The 19,952-nt window shown below is 33.8% G+C and overlaps 1 protein-coding gene across 2 annotated transcripts in view; it reads right to left on the bottom strand.

Annotated features, from left to right (window-relative positions):
- The window catches only part of ANTXR2 (ANTXR cell adhesion molecule 2), a 158,466-nt gene that overhangs the window by 114,925 nt on the left and 23,589 nt on the right, over positions 1-19,952 (bottom strand). For both annotated transcript variants that reach the window (XM_033214316.1, XM_033214314.1), the window contains exons 8-10: positions 5,382-5,442; positions 2,880-2,978; positions 1,028-1,097 (exon numbers count right to left, since the gene is read on the bottom strand). In XM_033214316.1, the coding sequence (XP_033070207.1) occupies positions 1,028-1,097; positions 2,880-2,978; positions 5,382-5,442 (230 nt within the window). The remainder of the gene's footprint in view (positions 1-1,027; positions 1,098-2,879; positions 2,979-5,381; positions 5,443-19,952) is intronic.

Raw genomic sequence — 19,952 nt, 5'->3', positions numbered from 1 at the left:
GCTATCTTGTGCAGCTTCTTTGAAACTATTTAAAATAGAAAGCTGATACTGTTCCAATTTACTTGCATGACCAAAAGTGATGTACGATAGATATCTTGAATACTTAAGTATCCACAAAAGATAAATGTTCAAGTCAGCTTAAAAATGCTAGAATGATTTTCTTAGTTTCCACAGAGGAAAATATAATCTTCAGTCTCTAAATACTAATCCAGATTTTGGATTGTGGCCTTGTATATGTAATTTTTCCCTGCTTTCAGTATCAGATCTATATAAAGAGATCCTAGAAGACTGTATGCTATTAACTATCTTAAACATGCTCTACTGTTGGGCTAGAGAATATTTGAACTATTTGTAATCATTTGCTTCATCATAGAACCGAAAAAAAAATCACAAATGGGGACACTAAATTACCAGTAGAATTATTTGTGTATAAACAATTCAAATAAGACTCCTTCATCCAAACTAAACATATTTTTCTTTTTAGCAGATATCGTGGTTTTTGGCCACACAAAAGAAGATGAGAAGATAGATCTTAACAGAAATGGAACACAAAGCACAAGTTAATACAAATGTACAAGCATTTCCTAGTGCAAGGTGTGCCTTTTTTTAGCCATGTTCTTGATGCTCTTTAATAGCAATATTTATTAAATACTATAGTAATTATTGAAAATCTCACTTTTGAACTGTGTGTGTGTACCTGTGTGTGTGTTTAAAATAACGTTTATGGCTCTGATTATTTATAGGTTCTAATAATAGTTCTCAAACCCATCTAGATAAATATGCATAGAGCCTTTTTAATCAGTATTGAAGAAACTAGATAAAACACATTTTAGCATTTTCAACCTACTAAGAGTATAGCTGAAGTACTAACTTGCTTGCCTAGTACTAAGTGGCTTGCCCAAGGCTTACTTTTTAATGCTCTGTATATCGAATAAAAGATAGAATAAAATGACCAGTGTATATGTCACCATTTTTTAATAAGTTTTTACTAAAAATGTTATAAAATGGTTTTAAATTAAGTACTTACTCTCCAGCTTTATTCAGGATAGGTGCAGGACAAAGCATAGAATTCAACTGTACACTTACTGGTTTTACACCTAGAAAATAAAATACCACTGAATTAAAAAAAAGTTTTAGGCATCTCACACAGTTTCATTAATAATATGAACAGCATGCTTCAATCAGAGTTCAAATGTGGAATACTAGATATATTAACATAAAACAACTAAAGAAAGAGAAGTAAAAGGGAATGAAAAATGGAAAGAAAGATTATATGCTCTGTTGACATATAGTTCTGGTAAATCATAAGTTAGGATTATTTTGACTTAGACTAAGTTCACATACCATTCTAGATACTATAAAATATATTTTATCTTAAATTTTTTAAATATCTCAGATTTGTTTAAATAAATGCTCTGTGTTATTTTAAAGGCACACTTTGGAAAAGATGAAGGAAGATGAAAGTTAGATGTCCAAAGGAAAATGAACTCATTTCACAAGTGTAATAAAACATTTGTGTCTACAGTAAATAAATGCATTTTATAAAGTCGCATACTTAAATCGCCCTTGTAACTTTAATAAAATACAAGAAAAATGATTTAGATTAGAAATATGCAGAAAAGTTACTTAGTCAAACTGATCCTTCTAGAATCTAAAAGAGGAAAATACCAATTTCATTTATTTGAGGATTTACTTTAACAAACTTAATCTTATGTAGCTAAATATGAAATACATTTATTTGATAATGAACTCAAATACGCAATCAAAAGGAGCTAGGCTAAGCTAATGCTTAGATACAAATGACTACTGAATAAAAATAAAATAATTTGTCCTACTCAATTGTGGAACTTACTATGAAGAGAGTTTGTAAATTTTTGCCTTACTAAAATTGTGATCTTAATAGAAAAGAGAGGAATTAATTATAACATTTACCATGCTGAGATCCTCACCATTTTAATTCAGTAAACACATATTGAATAGGTACTGTGTGTATGGCCAAAGCTGTGTTAATTGGAGTGTTTACACTCAGATAAACAGCAAAATGGCAGATGAATGTAAAAAAATAACTCTACCAGAATTTACAGAGTTATAAAGTCTGCCTTACAATATAAATTTTGAAGGGCAATATAATAATTAATAAAGAAAAACGTTTATATAGATACCCAAGATGCTCATAAAACTAAGGTCTATTTAAGAGGGAGGGTTTTTTCAGAATGAAAATAAAAACTTACTCTTGGCTTTTTTAAAAGTCAAGGACAGGGAAAATTAAAACTCAATTCAATAAATATGAAAATTATCAACCAACACTATGCTGGGTGAGAATCTGAGATGCAAAAATCTATAAGGCAAAGAAAGACTATCTTCAATAAACTAACAAATTATTGGGAAATTAGATAAAGAATACAAGTGACAAAAAAAAAAAAAAAAGAAAAAAAGGAAGAAGTAGGAGAGAAGCCAAAGATAATTAGATTTTAAGGCAAGTGTGATAAGAAAGAAGCCTGAGGAAAGAAGCAATTAAATTATGTGGTTGACACAGTAGGTACCAAGTACACTCAGGAAAAGTGGGTTCAAATATCAGCTCCGTCCATTATTAGCTGTGTCACCACATACAAGTAATTTCATTATTTTAGCCACAAACCATCATCTCTTCAATGAGGATAGTTAGGAAAGGGTCCAGCATTTATTAAGTTATAAACAAATGTTGCCATTATCAAATAACTATTAAGTAATTATCACTACTATTTGTATCATTCAGACTTCATTTCTTTCTTCTTTGATTAAAAAATACGTCACAGCTTTAGTTAGAGAAAAAAAGAAAACATTTGATGCTGATGTGCTTTGCAGAGATTAAGACAATACTGAGATTACTGGGGACCTACTCTTTGTATATGTTTCATTTACAGTGTAGGTGCAGAGAACACTGCCATTCCGACTGCCCAGCATGAATCCTCTTCCACTTAAGACAATCTGAAATTCCTCTAGAAGTAAAAGGAAAAATAAACATTTTAATCACTGCTTTATCAAAAAAAAAAAAAAAAGACAAGCTGAAATGAAAGCATTAAGGTGCATAGAATAATTTTTTTCATGAATGTTAACTAATAGCAATGAAGACATAGTTCTATATTTCCAACTATTCTGGCTTTCTTAGACCCGCTAGGTAAATGTAGTGAAGATACCACTCACTGCCACATGGGGATGCATTATTTTATTTTCTAAACAAAGTGATTCCCAGTAGTGACTGTGAATGAAAGCATTAACAGTCATTCCCAGATAGATACTATACAAATTTCCTCGATTTCTATCCTTAGGAAAATATCAGGGAAAAAAAAAGTTATTTTTCCCTACTCTCAGGTATTAAGATTTGGGAATGTAAATAAAACTAATTAATTATGTATGTTCTTTAGTTCTTAGAAAAGTCATATGTAGTACTTTCTTTATGCCTGTTCCATACAGAATTCTTCTTTAACCACTTCTTCACCTTACTAATCCTGATTCATTTTCTGTTTCAAATTTATAAATAATCAAAAGATGATGTATTTTGGATTGCTAATAATTGATGGCCAGTCACAAAAGTTTATTTAACTTACTGTACCATTATTTATAATAGAAGCAAGCACCAAAAAATGTTAGAGAGTGGAGAGTGAGAGAATAGGCTGGAATGAAAGTTAACTGATCAAATATCTTGACAATGAATGTTTACTGCTAAGCTGCAAGATAGTATATCAACTATTTTAATAGTAATTAACAGTTGTTTAGAAGGTAAATTGAAGCACAAATAAAATTTTAAATAGTTTATTTGAGCAGACGATTCTTGAATTAGACAGATCCAAATCAGAAGTGGTTTGATCGCTCTACCAAGGGAATACAAGGGGGAGGCTTTTATAGAACCAATGTGGAAGTAAACCAAAGAAAATATTTGATGGGTTACAGTTACACAGTTGCCTTATTTGGTCTATCCCAGTGGAAAGTCCCTAGTTATATAAGTTTGCTGGTTGTTTTTGATTGGTTGCACTTAAATTCTATTTTTCTTAATATAGGCATTTGCAATAAAGAGTTCAAATTAAGTTCCAATTATATTTGCAAATCAAGTAAGGTTAAGGCTACTTATGAGGCCTAAGTGTTTTTGCCAGCTTGGGGCTTCTTCAGGCCTGTTCTCCATTTTAATTTAACATCACCAATCCTCTAAAACTTCTCATATCTAACATAATACAAGTATAATATAGTCATTAACTATGCAAGAAACTACTGCCAACCCACTTTTCATTTACTGTGTCATGAAAGGAATTTTACTTGCAAGTTAAAATAAAGTTCAGATAAAACTTAAAATGTGATTCGGTAAGAGTATGGCCATTAAAGTCAGACAGGCAAGGGTCAAACAGGGTAATTACCAGTAGCAAGTACTGAACCTGTCTCTGCCTCAGCTTCCCCATCTGTAAACCAGGGATGTATAAACTTTCAAATGGTGTTGTTATAAGGATTAGGTAAAATTGTAAATGCAAACAACTCAGTATACACTCAGCACAAAACAGGAGTTTAATAAATAATAGTTACTATTTTAATGTTATTTTTCCATTTATTTTTCTTTGTTATGTCTAGAAATGTATTAACCTTCACTTTTAGGAAAGATAATCCTTCCCTGGGATGTTCAGATGCACTACTTCCCTTAAACATCTCCATATTCATTCATTAGGGAATCTAGAAGATGCAGAGTGTGAGATCACGCACAACAGGCTGGGAGGCTCTGTGGTAAATTACACAACATATTTTCTCCCCCACCAGACCCAATATTTTTCCTTTTTAAAGTAAAGTCAGGTTAAAATGAACTGTAGGTCAGGCTTGAAAAAGAAATAAAATAGGCCAGAAAGAATCACACTCTTTCTGGGCAAGGATGGCTGGGAGGTGTGAAAACCTGAGTATGTGCTTAGCACCAGCTGATGAAGCCACCTGCTTCCTTCCTGCCATCCGTCCATAAGTCACTTCCTTATGTGCCCTGAGCTGGCAGATTCTGTACTTTGACCAGGTCATCAAAGCATGGAGCTCAAAGTCTACATATATCTGACTGTTTGTATAATCAGACAAAAGAAACGATTTCATATTTTATTTTATTTGCCATAAGAAAGGTCTCAAACGTGAACTAAATATACAGAAGATTCTAAAAGCCTGTCACACAATATGCTCATTATTTAAAATAACATTCCAATCTTAAAAATTTGAATTTAAAATAGAAATATTTCAAGGAATTATTTAAAAATTCTTACACAAAAAAGATGCCAAAAAAGTTAATTTTGCTATTCTTTTTCCAACATGAGTTTCATATCATATATTTTAGCTAGAAAAAAATACAATTTCTTACATGATATTTTTAAATTCTAAACACTTACCCCCCACACAGACACTTGAGGGCTGCAATTCTAGGATTTCAGTACATGACTGAGCTAGTATCTAAAAAAGAAAAAAAAAAAAAAGATTACCAAGCTATAGATCTAAATTACAATGTTAAGTAAATTATAAGATTAGTAATAACCTTGAGGTGTTCTCCATACTTCAACAGATCGCAGAGAAAATCTACTAACTATAGCGTATATAGCTACCAGTTCTTAGGAAACTTCTGCAGTGTATTTCAGGGTATATCTTAAGATTATGTACTGTAGGATCCTTATTTGATTAAAGTAAATTTGGATAAGCACAGGAAAAGTAAGCATTGTCTCAAAGTCTGATGACCTTTGAGTATGAATAGATAACTAAAATTTCCTGCTGCCATAAAATCTATGTTGACCTTCCCAATCAAGCAAGAACAAGATAACAAATCAGACCCCCTGTTTAGTAACGCCGTTATGTTTTCCGTTAAGAAGACCAATATGGTAACAATAAAAAAGCACTGCTGACTGGGTGTGGTGGCTCAATCAACAAAAAAGCACTTCTGACTGGGCACAGTGGCTCATACCCATAATCTCAGCCCTTTGCGAGGCCGAGGCAGAGGGATCACTTGAGGTCAGGAGTTCGAGACCAGCCTGGCCAACATGGTGAAACCCGTCTCTACTAAAAATACAAAAAATGAGCCAGGCATGGTGTCTCGTGCCTATAATTCCAGCTATTCGGGAGGGTGAGGCAGGAGAATTGCTTTAACACAGGAAGTGGAGGTTGCAGTGAGCCGAGGTCATGCCATTTCACTCCAGCCTGGGCAACAGAGCAAGCCTCCGTTTCAAACAAATAAATAAATAAATAAAAATAAAGATAAAATGTAAAAAGCACTTCTCTTCATTGGACAGTGGCATTTCTATTCCATTTCTCAGGCTTAATTCTTGTGGGTGCTATTCCCTCTTATATGCATAAAAAATTACAACTGCAGAGCATAGACTCCTTATATGAGCCAATATTCTTTTCAAAAACACAGACTCTGTACTCAAGCACTCCCAGAACACAGGAACAGAACTGCTCTTCTTAGCTTGTTCTGAGAAACAGAAACTACCACACAAGGGACAAGGCTACAGCTGAAAAACAATGATGAAATAAGCTGCTCTTCACGGACAACAATCCTGTCTTTATTTTTAGACCTGCTCTGCACGATATTGTCAGTCAGACAAATTCCAGATGATCTCCAGAATGCCTTTCTTGACATTCCTTTCCTGGCAGAGGTTGAAGACAGATGATGTAGAGCAGTTTCTAGCATCTACTGTTCATAACTAGAATAGGAAGTAAGGACTGTAGCAGGAAATAGACATGCTTTCCGTGCTTTCTTTAATAACAGCAAAACTATAAGTTCTCAGCCCCTAAAATCAACTGTGTCAAATTATGGAACTTTGTTGCTGAATATACATCTCTGAAAAGAGGGAATCATTTGTACTTTTTAAGATGACTTTCCAATAAACTCAACTTTTCACATAGTGATTGAAGATTTTGTGATTAGAAAATAAACCTTGTAAAATTTTATATCTGAGAAACTGCAGATGAGGCCTATTTAAATCCAGAAATGACCAAAGAGATTCCATAGGCACTCAAAGACCTTTCTGCACCCAATACCTCCTCTTGGTCTGCTACTTCATCTACAATAACCAACATTCACTTTTATGGATTCAAGAATTAAGAACCCTTGTTAAAGGTTAATGTGCCCTCTTGGAAGGGTAGTATCTCAAATCACTAACATCTTTAAAACTTTGGACATAATTCAGATAATAAGACTCTGAACTAAATAGAATAGAAAAGATTTGCAAAGGAATATGAAGCTGAAAATGTCCCAAATAACAAAAATGGGCATTATAGCTATAGCTTTGGCCAATCTGAGATAACAGTGACAACAGTGAACCATCAAAATGAAAGGTCAAAGGAAGACACAAAACCCCCAAATCTATTTTGTCTGTTATCAGTCCTGAAGGAATTTGTCTTAAAACAGATCTTATTAAGGAGACTAATTGCATCTTTCAGTTTACAATCTCTTTATTATTTAGCCATAGCTTTATCAGCATTACTGAAAAAATATTTCAAGTACCCAGGAATATTATGAGACATTTAAAGATTACATCTATTGGCAACAGAAACCATTTTTCTACAATTCCTTAGAATAAAGTAAATAAAAATATTACAAAAGGATTTCCTAAAGATCATGTCAAAAAATATGCATCCAGAATGACCTCATTGAATTTGTAACATTATATTTGTTTTCTCTCTTCTACCAGTACTGACCATAAGTCAATCAGATTTCACAATGTTTAAGATAATTGTGCATATGTTGACTTGGTCTTTTAATTTGATCTAATCCATCAAAACATTTCTAAATAAATGAGAGTTCCGAAAGCAAGGTCAAATGAGCAATTCTCCTAAGGAGATCTCCTTAAGACTGAAGAACAAACACCCTCAAGGACTATTGACGATGTACATCTTTGGAGCTAGGCCCTGTGTATCCCCTACAAGGTATTTTAATTTTAAAAAAGAGGTTCAGGATGATTCAGCAATTTATGTTCCATTAAAGTCTGAGTTTAAAGAAATCAAGTTAAATTAAGCAGAGATTAAGGATAGCTAATGTTAGATATATCCTGCAGTAAACAGTATAGCATATATTTGTTAATAACAATACATTTACATTAATTTTATATTCATAATTAATCCTTTAATCCTTTTAATCAAATAAGTTTTTCTAAAAATAATATAATTGAATGGAAAAGTGACCCAGGTAACACATTCATTGAAAAGCAAGTAGTCAGAGCACAAGTATAACATTGGTGTCACAATCTAATGTTACCTAATTGAATTTCCATGGCATGTGCTCCTCTCTAAAGTTTGTTTTATTTTTTAAAAATCTCTTTGGACCTTAAATTATATTATTTGAGTGCATAACTCACCTCTTCTACTAGAAAACAAACTTTTTGAGGAAAGTAATGACATTGCATTATACTATACAGCACATTCAGGGCCTTACATGTTGTTTTGTGCCTTCAGTACAACTAATAAGTGCTTACGGAATAAACATTGAACACAAAAATTAATGAGGATATTAAAAATGTCTTCTTAACAAACCAACAATCTTATTAGGACACAGACGAGCCAGGATAAAGTTAATTTATGTGATAAAGCATCTAGTTCTTCCATAAATTATGAATGCTGGAAATCCAGAAATCTATAATTTGAAACAAATTTCATCAAAATCATTTCCAAATGAAAAATAGAGAGGAGGGAGAAGAGTAAGAAGAGAATTTATGCCTTTTTAGAAAGTAAAATTTGTTCTAAATTTGTCTTTTTCCATCTAGAGTTTACCATGTTCCAATATTAAGAAAGCAATAACTAGAAATCAAAATAATTTGATGTCTGAATGCAAATAGTTTACACCATGAATTTTTTGAACAGTTTTACAAAAACAAAAGTTAATAGTCTATTCCCACCAAGTAATTATACAAGTTGAAATGTTCAAGATACGAAAATGAGTGAACAGACACTTCTCAAAAGAAGACATACAAGTGGCCAACAAACATACAAAAAAATTCACAACGTTGCTAATCATTAGAGAAGTGCAAATTAAAACCACAATGAGATACCATCTCACACCAATCAGAATGGCTACTATTAAAAAGTCAAAAAAACAACAAATGCTGGCGAGGTTGTGGAAAAAAGGGAATGTTTACACACTGCTAGTGGTAATATTAGTTTAGCCACTGTGGAAAGCAGTTTGGAGAGTTCTCAAAGAACCTAGAACTGTCATTTGACCCAGCAATCCCATTACAGGACACATATCCAAAAGAAAATAAATTCTTCCATCAAAAAGCACTCGCGTGTTCATCACAGCACTGTTCACAGTACCAAAGCCATGGAATCAACCTAGGTGCCCTTCAACAGTGGACTGGATGAAGAAAATGTGGCACATACATACCATGGAATAAAACACAGCCATTAAAAAGGATGAAATCAAGTCCTTTGAGGCAACATGAATGCAGCTGGAGACCATTATCCTAAGTGAATTAATGCAATAAAATAAAACCAAAGACTGCATATTCTCACTTATAAGTGGGAGCTAAACATTGGGTACTCATGGACATAAAGATGGGAATAGTAGACATTGGGGAAAACTAGATGGAGGAGGAAGGAAGGGAGATGAGGGTTCAAAAACTAGCTATTGGGTACTATATTCAGTACCTGGGTGATGGGATCAACTGTACCCAAAACCTCAGTATCATGCAATACACCTAGGTAACAAACCTGCACAACCTACACACGTACCTCCTGAATCTAAAATAAAAATTGAAAGGAAACAAAAAAATAGCATAAACCAAAATGAGCCTATTATATTAAAACTGTCATCTCTAAACAACTGACAAAGAGGAGAAACGTTCTAAACACTCTAGTTGATTTTTGCCAAATTAAATAATATTATTGACTGACTGAACATTGGATCAGGTGTCCCATCCACAATAAATGACAAATTATCTTTAATACTTTGCAACTCCATCATATGTACAACAGAGAAAATTGTAAGGACTTTTCCTCTAATATACGCTGTCATCTGTCTTTATTATGTTTCAATGGTAAAAGAAAATAGTTTCCACTAAATATAGCCTTAGTTGATGTTAGAAAGAGCTAACAACACCATAGACCAATAGGTCAAATTTAAAGATAAAACAAGTGCTTAATAAAAACTAGGGTAGTTTATGTCATGCACACACTAAATGCTAAATTTCATCATTTGATATTTTGCGGGATATATGCCCATGCATAGACACATACACATACATATTGGCAAAGAACTTGATATCACCATGAAAAAGTATACTATCAAAGCATCTGTTCACTCAAAAAGTAGTATTAGTATTAAGGAGTATTTACAAATAAAAAAAATACCTTATTACCTAATCCCTAGTTTTAAGTCCTCAAACATTAACATAGATGACAAAAAGTCAAATTTTCTTAATTAAGTACAAATAGCAGTAGTCCAAAATTCAAAAGAATTTCAAACATGATAATCGTTACCCATTCGTTGGACACTTATGTTCCAGCAACAATGCTAAGTGCTTTTTATGAATTTTTTCAGTTAATCCTCATAAGTCTAATAAATAAATATTTTATCCATGTTTTATAGATGAGGAAACTGGGGCTTAGAAAGATTTTTTTAACTGCCCTAGAACAATTAGCTCTTAACTATGTTGTCCCCAGGTTTGATTGAGTCCAAATCCCATTCTTCTAGCCAGCGCCTTCCACCACCCTCCAGGTTTGTGATGGATAATCTAACCATTACAAAATCTAACTCTTAACAAACTAGTGAAATGTATCTGCCTGTTTTGCCTGGACTCCTGTAATGCTACCAAAAATAATCTAAAATCTGGCTTATTCCTTATCCTCAAAAGTATATCATTAAGCTTTCACTTTTATTTGTTGGGATTTTTTTTCCTTTTTTCTCAAATTTTTTTAAATTTGTTTTTAAGTTCTGGGGTACATGTGCAGATCAACATGTTACATAGGTCAACATGTGCCATGGTGGTTTGCTGCACCCATCAATCTGTCACCTAGGTATTAAGCCCAGCATGCATTCGCTATTTTTCCTAATACTCTCCCTCTCCCCACTCCACTCCCAACAGGCCCCAGTGTGTCTTGTCCCCCATCCTGTGTCCATGTGTTCTCATTGTTCAGCTCCCACTTATAAGTGAGAACGTGCAGTGTTTGGTTTTATGTTCCTGCATTAGTTTGCTGAGGATAATGGCTTCCAGCTCTATCCATGTCCTTGCAAAGGACATGATCTCTTTCCTTTTTATGACTGCAGCGTATTCCACAGTATATAGGTACCACATTCTCTTAATCCAGTCTATCATTGATGGGCAATTGGGTTGATTCCACGCCTTTGCTATTGTGAATAGTGCTAACATAAGCATGCATCTTTGTAATAGAAAGCATGTTTGTTTTTAAATTCCTAATGCCATTGACTTTGGATAAATTAAAATGTTTAATCATTCTATGAATTTGTAACTTATAGGATAGCCAAATACTTAGGGCCCTCTCTCTTATTATTATGTTTCTTTCTTGTCTTACTGTATTAATGCTTTCTACCTCAAATTTGTTTTGCACAGATAAAAACACGTAGTTTTTACTTTTCAGCGTCATTCAGAACCTAAAAGACAACAGAAGTCATACTAGAACAACAAGCTACCACAAGCCCTAACTTTGGTTTGGGAAGGCAACAAGCACTTAGAAAACTGCAAAACTCTGCTTATAAAAATTAAATTTGTTATTTGATATTAGAACACATTTTCTTCACTAACTATGTGAATGACATCTAGGTTTCATAGTTCTAAAATTTTAGAATTCACCTGAATTGGGAACAGAAAAGACATTCAGAAATGTGAGGCCAAAGTTTGGGGGTGTTTTCCTTTCTTTCTCTATACTTTTTCTGGACATAGAGCAGACATTGGGTAAATTTTTCATATGGAATGTTAGCCCTTGGTCCTCTCCCCCTCACTGTCTCACCTAGGTTGTTAGACACACAGTAACTTCTTTTCTAAATATGCTCTCTATATAGGTTTCCTTTATCTCCCAAAATACTCCATTTCAATGTACCTATTCTTATCTCATGAATTCATTCATACTTTATATTGAATGTGAATATGTGAATCAATATTGTAAACTCAAAATGATGTTTGTTAAGCTATGAAAAATTACTGTGGATGGAAATTCAGGCAGTCTAACAATTTTAAAGCAAGAAATATGAGCAGCATGAGGGAAAATCTTCTAAAACGGGATCCCAACATTGGAAAAACAGGTCTACCTGTAACACCAGTTTCTCTGTTGTTCCTTTCTTAGTTTCTTTCCCTCTTATATTTGTGAATCAGGGGATATCTGAAACCTTTTTAACCTATGGTTGTTCTCATAGGGCACAGGTTAGGCAGAAGATAAAGGTATGAACTTCCAGGAGGAATCGGTCTAGGCAAAATAGCTATTGGTATACACAATACTATTTGTAAGACTTGTGCTTTTAGTCTGCTGAAAATATACAATAGAAAAGAGCTAACAAGCATGGGGGAGAGAGGGGAGTGAAGGGTGAAAAATTACTTAGTGGGTACAATTATCTTATTCCATATTAAAACCTCTGACTTCAACCTGAAGCAAAATATTCATGTAACAAAATTACACTTGTACCCCCAAAATTTATACAAATACAAAATTTTTAAAAACATATTGAGTTCTAAATTCTGATATTTGGTATAAAAAGTCTGCATTCCAACCTATTGTGCCCGTGAATTAAATGCCTAAAGATAGTTTTAAATATTTGATCCCTGCAATAATAGTCACTATCCTTTCTCATTGAAACCTTCTCTCCTATTTAAGATGTGTCTTGAACGCCTCCTTTAAAATGTATGGTAAAAAGTCTGTCATATATAAACATGAGAAACTCAAAACCCAAGTATTTTCCCTTTGCAGAGTTTTTGGGATAAAACTGCTGATGGAAGAATAACATTAACTCCTTATAAATTATAATGACATTTTCTGTTGCTTCTAACTGATCATATAAAATTTTGATGCATTATTTTTACAATTCACATAAGCAAAATACTCTCAATAGTTCGGTGAACACTGCTAACTAATTTCATGGCATTTTTCTGTTTGGCAAGGGAGAAGTGTAGGATAAGATAAAGTTGCTTATTTATCCCTCTGGGTTTGTTTTCAGTTAGCAGCAAGTCCAGATCCAGCCTTAAGAGTCAGCTGTGACTGCCCTGCCTGCTGGCCTCCTTGAGATTATAGACGTTTGGCAGCAGATGAAAGTAGATTCTACTGTTGTCTCTTCTCTGAAGTCCAACTTGAATGAAGCATCAGAACAGTGTTTAAGCCTGGACACTCTAGGAATGTCCCAAATTAATTTGCATCAAGTCTGTATCTAGTGTAATACAGTCAGGTTGCATGGTTTCACCATAGGCCAAATCTCCTTTCTACGTGACAAGAAGCAGAAATTCACTCTAGAATCAGAATTGGCAAGATTTGCTGGGGGTTGAGAACCAATGCTCAGTCAGAGGGACAAACACGCCAAGAATCCAACTGGTTACAAAGAATTTTCTTATCTTGCTTGTCTATATGGTTACAATCAAGTTTTTATAACTACTGAATAATAACTGATGGTAAAGACAAACTGCTAGTATTATCAAGGAAACATCCATAGCAAAACTAACCAGAAATCATCAGAAGGCATGAGTTTTATGAGAACCTTGACTTAATTACTTCTTTCTTAGAGGATTCATGTGGAATCATACCTTGATTGAGATCTTGTAATTTCCTGAATATGTTTACATAATAGACACATGCTATAATAACAAATGTAGGACATATAAGAAGTAATAAAAGCAATACCATGGCCTGAAAAACATACACAATGGATATAGCTATGGCCTTTTCTTCTGGTATTTAAATATGGGATTTATGGAGAGTTGTTATTGGTGTCGATCCAAGATAATAATTTATCATGCAATAAATTAAGATGGGAAGATAAAATCAAAATATTATTTAGAACCTATGTTGTCTTTGAAGTTTATGTTGAATTTGAGAGAAAAATCTAGGAGCTAGACCTTAGGACTTGAAGATCAACCATCCAGCTTCACCAAAACAAAAATACTTCTGACAATTAACATAAGCCTAGACATATTTTAAAAATCCATATTTTTTTTTCTAATTTCTAAGTGGCAACAGGAAGGATGCTATATCTGGAAAAGAGAATGCAGCCCATTCCAGAAGAATGAAATAAAAACTTTTTTTTTTTTTTTTTTTTTGGTGAGACAGAGTTTCGCTCTGTCGCCCAGGCTGGAGTGCAGTGGCCGGATCTCAGCTCACTGCAAGCTCCGCCTCCCGGGTTTACGCCATTCTCCTGCCTCAGCCTCCCGAAAAACTTTTAAAATGAATAATACTACATATTCAAAATTCAATCTAATATAAAAAGTATATAGCACAATATCTTATGAATAGCAGCTGCTCAATGAATGTTTATTCTATTTAATTAAAAAGTAAATGCAAAACTTTTTAATAAGAAGCATGGCCATTATTCTATAAGATAAAAAACAGGGCATATAACACTAAGAATTATGCATGTAAAAAGATACAGAGCTTACTGAGAAGCTATTTGAATTAGTCAAATCACATTTTCAGTTATGCAAAGTGAAAAAATATTATGTGGATAAATTCAAATTTTGGCAATTAATAGTACCTATAAGGCATATCGGACCAGATGCAAAAATAATGAAAACAAAAACAACATGATAAGAAACAAACTTAAGATATGTGTTATCTTTTTTTTTAAGTCTTATTTTAGGTAGACTATATAAAATGAGAAAAAGGGTATTAAATCCCATTAACTAATTTCCTCTGTAATAACTTTTTTTAAGATCAACTCTAAATAGTAAGGCTTTTTCCTCCCCAAAATAGATTATTTCTTTATATATACATTCACATATGCTACCTAAACTTCTCCAAAATTTTTACAAATCTATTAAAACTTCTAAATATTCATCTCAGCCATGATTTTTTTGACACTGATTTTGGATCTGTAACATCATTGGCAACCGATCCTCACAGATAATTTACAAGTGTTCTAGGTGTGGCCTTAACAGACAGAAACTGCCAATTTCCATGACCCACAGCATGTCAGAAAATATTGCTAAGGGTAATAAAGTCTAAAAAAGCAAGGTTTTATTTTTCTGACTCATTGAGCAGCTTTAAACACTACAGGATTCATCCCCAATACAAAAGATTTCAAGTTTAAATCAGGGAAAAATATATGAAAAGTATTAGTTTTAAAGTACCAACAAAATGAAACTTTTGTAATCAGACATCTAATTGCATAAAATAAGTAGCAAAAACAACTGGAAACGTGTTTCTCATCCTTTTGTCTTGTTTCCTTTTTATCTTTTAATATTCAGATGTGTGATTTTTATTATTTTCTTTTTTTTTTTTTTTTTTTTGAGGCGGAGTCTCGCTCTGTCGCCCGGACTGGAGTGCAGTGGCCGGATCTCAGCTCACTGCAAGCTCCGCCTCCCGGGTTTACGCCATTCTCCTGCCTCAGCCTCCCGAGTAGCTGGGACTACAGGCGCCCGCCACCTCGCCCGGCTAGTTTTTGTATTTTTAGTAGAGACGGGGTTTCACTGTGTTAGCCAGGATGGTCTCGATCTCCTGACCTCGTGATCCGCCCGTCTCGGCCTCCCAAAGTGCTGGGATTACAGGCTTGAGCCACCGCGCCCGGCCGATTTTTATTATTTTCTATGGCTTTCAAACATCCCAGGCAAATACATTTTTCTCTAAGAGGTAATGCTTCAACTAAGAACAATTGCTATTTTATAATCACATGTTTTGGTTGAGTTCATTCCTTAAAAATGCTTAGAACTTCAAAATATCAGTTGTTCAATACAGCACACACCACTCTGACCAGTTTCTAAATATGGATTCTCTTCTGCCCTGCAAGTAAGCAAGTAATAAAAGCACACATGACAAATTTCTAAGCAAATTTTTACCCTAAGAGATCTGTGGAAGAAGGTAAATCATAATCATCGTCTTTTACTCTTCTGAGCTCCAAACAAAACAGATGGATAGTTCTGATGACACTGTCAATGAACATACTCCCATATAATAAATCTTTTTTAAAAATTTAGTTTCTTCCACATCTCACAATTCTAATATTTAAAATAAATCATATTAGTAGTCTTGTTCTTTCATTACAATATAGAAAAGAGTGCCAAAAATGGATAGGTTGTGATTGGAAACAAGTTTATCTGCCTCTACTTTTTGGTTTTGTTGTTGTTGCTGTTGTCTTTGGTCACCACAAACTCAAAATAATCCATTAATGCTATAGCTTAGAACATAAATAAGCTTCCTATAAAAAATGCCTTGAGTTTATAAGATAAAATAATAATAAATGGACTATTTCAGAATTTAAAGAAATTGGTTCGCGGCATAATTTTCACTCTGATGCAAACATTATTTTATATTAGCCCTATTTGTTCACTTTCTTGTTTTACTAAGACAGGAAGTATATCTGCCAAGCAGTCGAAGTCTATATTTATTGCATTTGATTTTTCAGAAATCCAGGATGACAAATTAAATGTTCCCCTATGCAACAATAATAGAAAAAAATGTTTTATTAATTCTTCTATTAATTTTCCAAACACACATCCCAAAAATTGTAAGCTCTGAAAAGTCTGGGGGCCATATCCATTTTGGTAACACAAAACACAGAAAAGTGTCTTGAACACAGCCCAATACCCAACAAACGCTTCTGAATAAACTGAGAATTATTATATTTGGGGAAAATGAAGTATAATTGAGAAATTATACATTTTCCCTCATTATAATGTACACCAAATGGTACATTTGGTCACAAATATTAACCATTTTCTCCACTTTTTCAATTTCCTTCCACTCAATTGAATCTGCTTTTAAGAGCAGGTAAGCCTCTATAGGACATCTCCTGTTATAGTCCAACAGGTTAATATTAAGAAATTAACATTTGGAATTTAATTTTATCTGTGTAGCCAAATGTCATCAGTTTAGTTTAATTTTCTCACAAACTATCACAAAGCTGTACTTATTTATTCAAAGTGGATTTGATTTTCTTAAACTACAATCCCAACCACATTTTTTTAAAAAAGGAAAGAATAATATGATTGGGGAACATTTTCAAGCAAATACAAATACAGCTTTGGACAGTAGAGGCCAAAATAAGATCAGTTAATAAAATGAATAATTTAAAGGAAACTTTCTATGTTTATTTTCAAGTGGGATTTAGAAGGAATGAGGTGTCTTCTTAGAATACATGTCAAAATATTTTAAATGTATTTGAATATAGCGAGCTGTCATCGCTACTGATTTTTTTGTTCCTACCCTGGGCACTTTTGCACCCCTACACTTCTATGAATAATGCCCCTTTCTATTTGGGAAACTGTTTTCCACTTCATGTGGTCCTAGTGAGGCTGTGAATCATAGTACCTTCTTCTTCCTCTCTCCCTTGCCCCCAACAGAACTGGCACAGGAATGAGCTCATGACTCAACTGAATCTATTAGAGTTCTTATCTGGGACCCTATATGCTGATGCAGAGACAACACCCCTCACTTTCCAATGTAGTTGCTGAGGACCAGGTAAGCCTCCTTTTGCAATTACAGCTCACCACCATTCATCTAAAGAAGGAATGAGGCAAACAGAAACATAGGCAAAACTTACTAAGAGAGAAGACCCTAACAACATGATTGATTCCCTGGATCCAGCTGTACCTGAGGTAATTTCCCTCTCTGGACCACCTAGTTACAGGCCAGTAAGATTCTATTTTTCTTTTCCTTAAACTAGTATTAACTGAGTTCTTGTCATGGGAAATCAAAAGAGTCTTAATACAGTGAAACACAAATATGAGGATGAAATCAAATTTATATGAAATCAGAGGTTAGTTACCTAACGTTCAAATATACCATAACTACATTAGAAAAATATAAAAACCTTTTTAAGAACTTGCATAGATTTTTATTCATTCATTTTATTTATTTATCTAATGCATATGGAATCAGAGGTTAATTTTTAATGCTCCAATATACCATAACTATATTATAAAAATATAAGAATATTTTTAAAAACTTGCATAGATTGTATTTATTTATAATTCAGAAATATGAATTAAGCTATGATTTTTTTTTTTTTTTTTTTTTTTTTTTTTTTTTTTTTTTTTTTTTTTTTTTTTTTTGAGACGGAGTCTCACTCTGCCGCCCAGGCTGGAGTGCAATGGCCGGATCTCAGCTCACTGCAAGCTCCGCCTGCCGGGTTTACGCCATTCTCCTGCCTCAGCCTCCCAAGTAGCTGGGACTACAGGCGCCCGCCACGTCGCCCGGCTAGTTTTTTGTAGTTTTTAGTAGAGACGGGGTTTCACCGTGTTAGCCAGGATGGTCTCGATCTCCTGACCTCGTGATCGGCCGTCTCGGCCTCCCAAAGTGCTGGGATTACAGGCTTGAGCCACCGCGCCCGGCCAAGCTATGAATTAAGCAATGACTACTTACCCAACACTATATTAAGCATTAGGTGAAAAAAAAACAAAAAACAAAAAAAAGAAAAAACAGGAGTTGGGGCAATACCGTTTCAACCTTCATACAATTAATGTGAAAGTTATTATAATGAAACACCTCATCTACATTCAGCACTAATGATCCTTGGACAAGGAGAAGCCTAGAATAATCTGATATACAGTTATTCTTACATTATGGCCAGTCCTTTTTAACAGGAGTCCTGAATCCGTTTTCCAGTTTTGAGTAAGTCCTACCAGTTTTGTTTTTCCTATGAATGTATCTTTATAGTTGCTCAGACTTTGGGTTTTTCATCAAACCTTGATTTTACAAATAGAAGTTTTCACAACTAAGTGGTCAACATTCATAGCAGGGTGTGCTAAAGTCACTTAAGCTAAGGTATTATCAGCATGTTTATTAGGTACTCTCTTCTATGAAAATGATTTGCCTTAAGAGAATATGTGTTTGCAATATCTTCTCATTCCATTAAAATATAGTGTTAGACACTTTTCTTTTTAGATATTTTTCTAAGAACAAACAACAACAGAAATTACTGAGAAAAAAATTTCACTCCAAAAGTGAAATGAAGCTTATATCTCCAGCACTATGAATGAAGCTACTTTTTGAAATTTCACTTTTCCCTTTAGAAACTATCTAATTGAGTTTTATTTAAATGTCCTAAATGTATGGATGATCGTTCCCTTCCTATTTATGCTTGTATACTTTCCCAGCAAAAACTTAGAAACTCTGGCATTAACTACCATCACCTAAGATGAAGTGTTCTCAATTCTTCTGAACCAAGGTTATTTATAAAACATGCTTCACAACTGATTTATCTCTTTCTGCTTAATATTTTCTGAGGTATTCTTACAAAAAAAAAATGTGGGAATAATTCCAAATAGTCAAACATCCCACGGTCCTGTTTTTACAAAAGGGGAGGAAAGCACAGAAAATTTTGATTTTTATTCTTTCCATATTATTCACCAATCTGTGGTTTTCTTTTACTTTTAATGTTTTCTTCCACATTCTGCATTATGAAACATTGAACTAGAACCCACAGGGTACTCACATCTCAGTCTGACCTTTACTAGCTCAAATAAAATTTCATTTTCAAATATAAACCATGCAATCACCTTTCCAAGAACACAAAAATAATTTAATATTCCAAGTTTTTAAAGATAATCTGAAGTGAAAAGTGGAAAATAGAATATATATGTGCTTGTGTCTGTGGACAATGGGAGGGGAGAAGGAAAAAGAGGAAGCAAAATGACTCAGTCCTAAGGTTTTCTAACCTTTCTATTCCACCTGGCCTCTAACTCCCTAAAGGATATGCCCCACTAGGCTTTTGTTTTCAAGCTCAAATCAACTTCTCCCTCTGCCCTATGCCTTCGTCCATTTTGTACAATAACCTGATTGCCCCTGTGTAAAAACAGTTTTCACTCTAACTATTCTCAGTCATTCACCTT

This window comes from Trachypithecus francoisi, unplaced genomic scaffold, assembly GCF_009764315.1.
Source record: "Trachypithecus francoisi isolate TF-2019V2 unplaced genomic scaffold, Tfra_2.0 Lachesis_group1, whole genome shotgun sequence".
In the NCBI taxonomy this organism is placed as follows: Eukaryota; Metazoa; Chordata; class Mammalia; order Primates; family Cercopithecidae; genus Trachypithecus; species Trachypithecus francoisi.
This window is presented reverse-complemented; position numbering and strand designations above follow the sequence as displayed.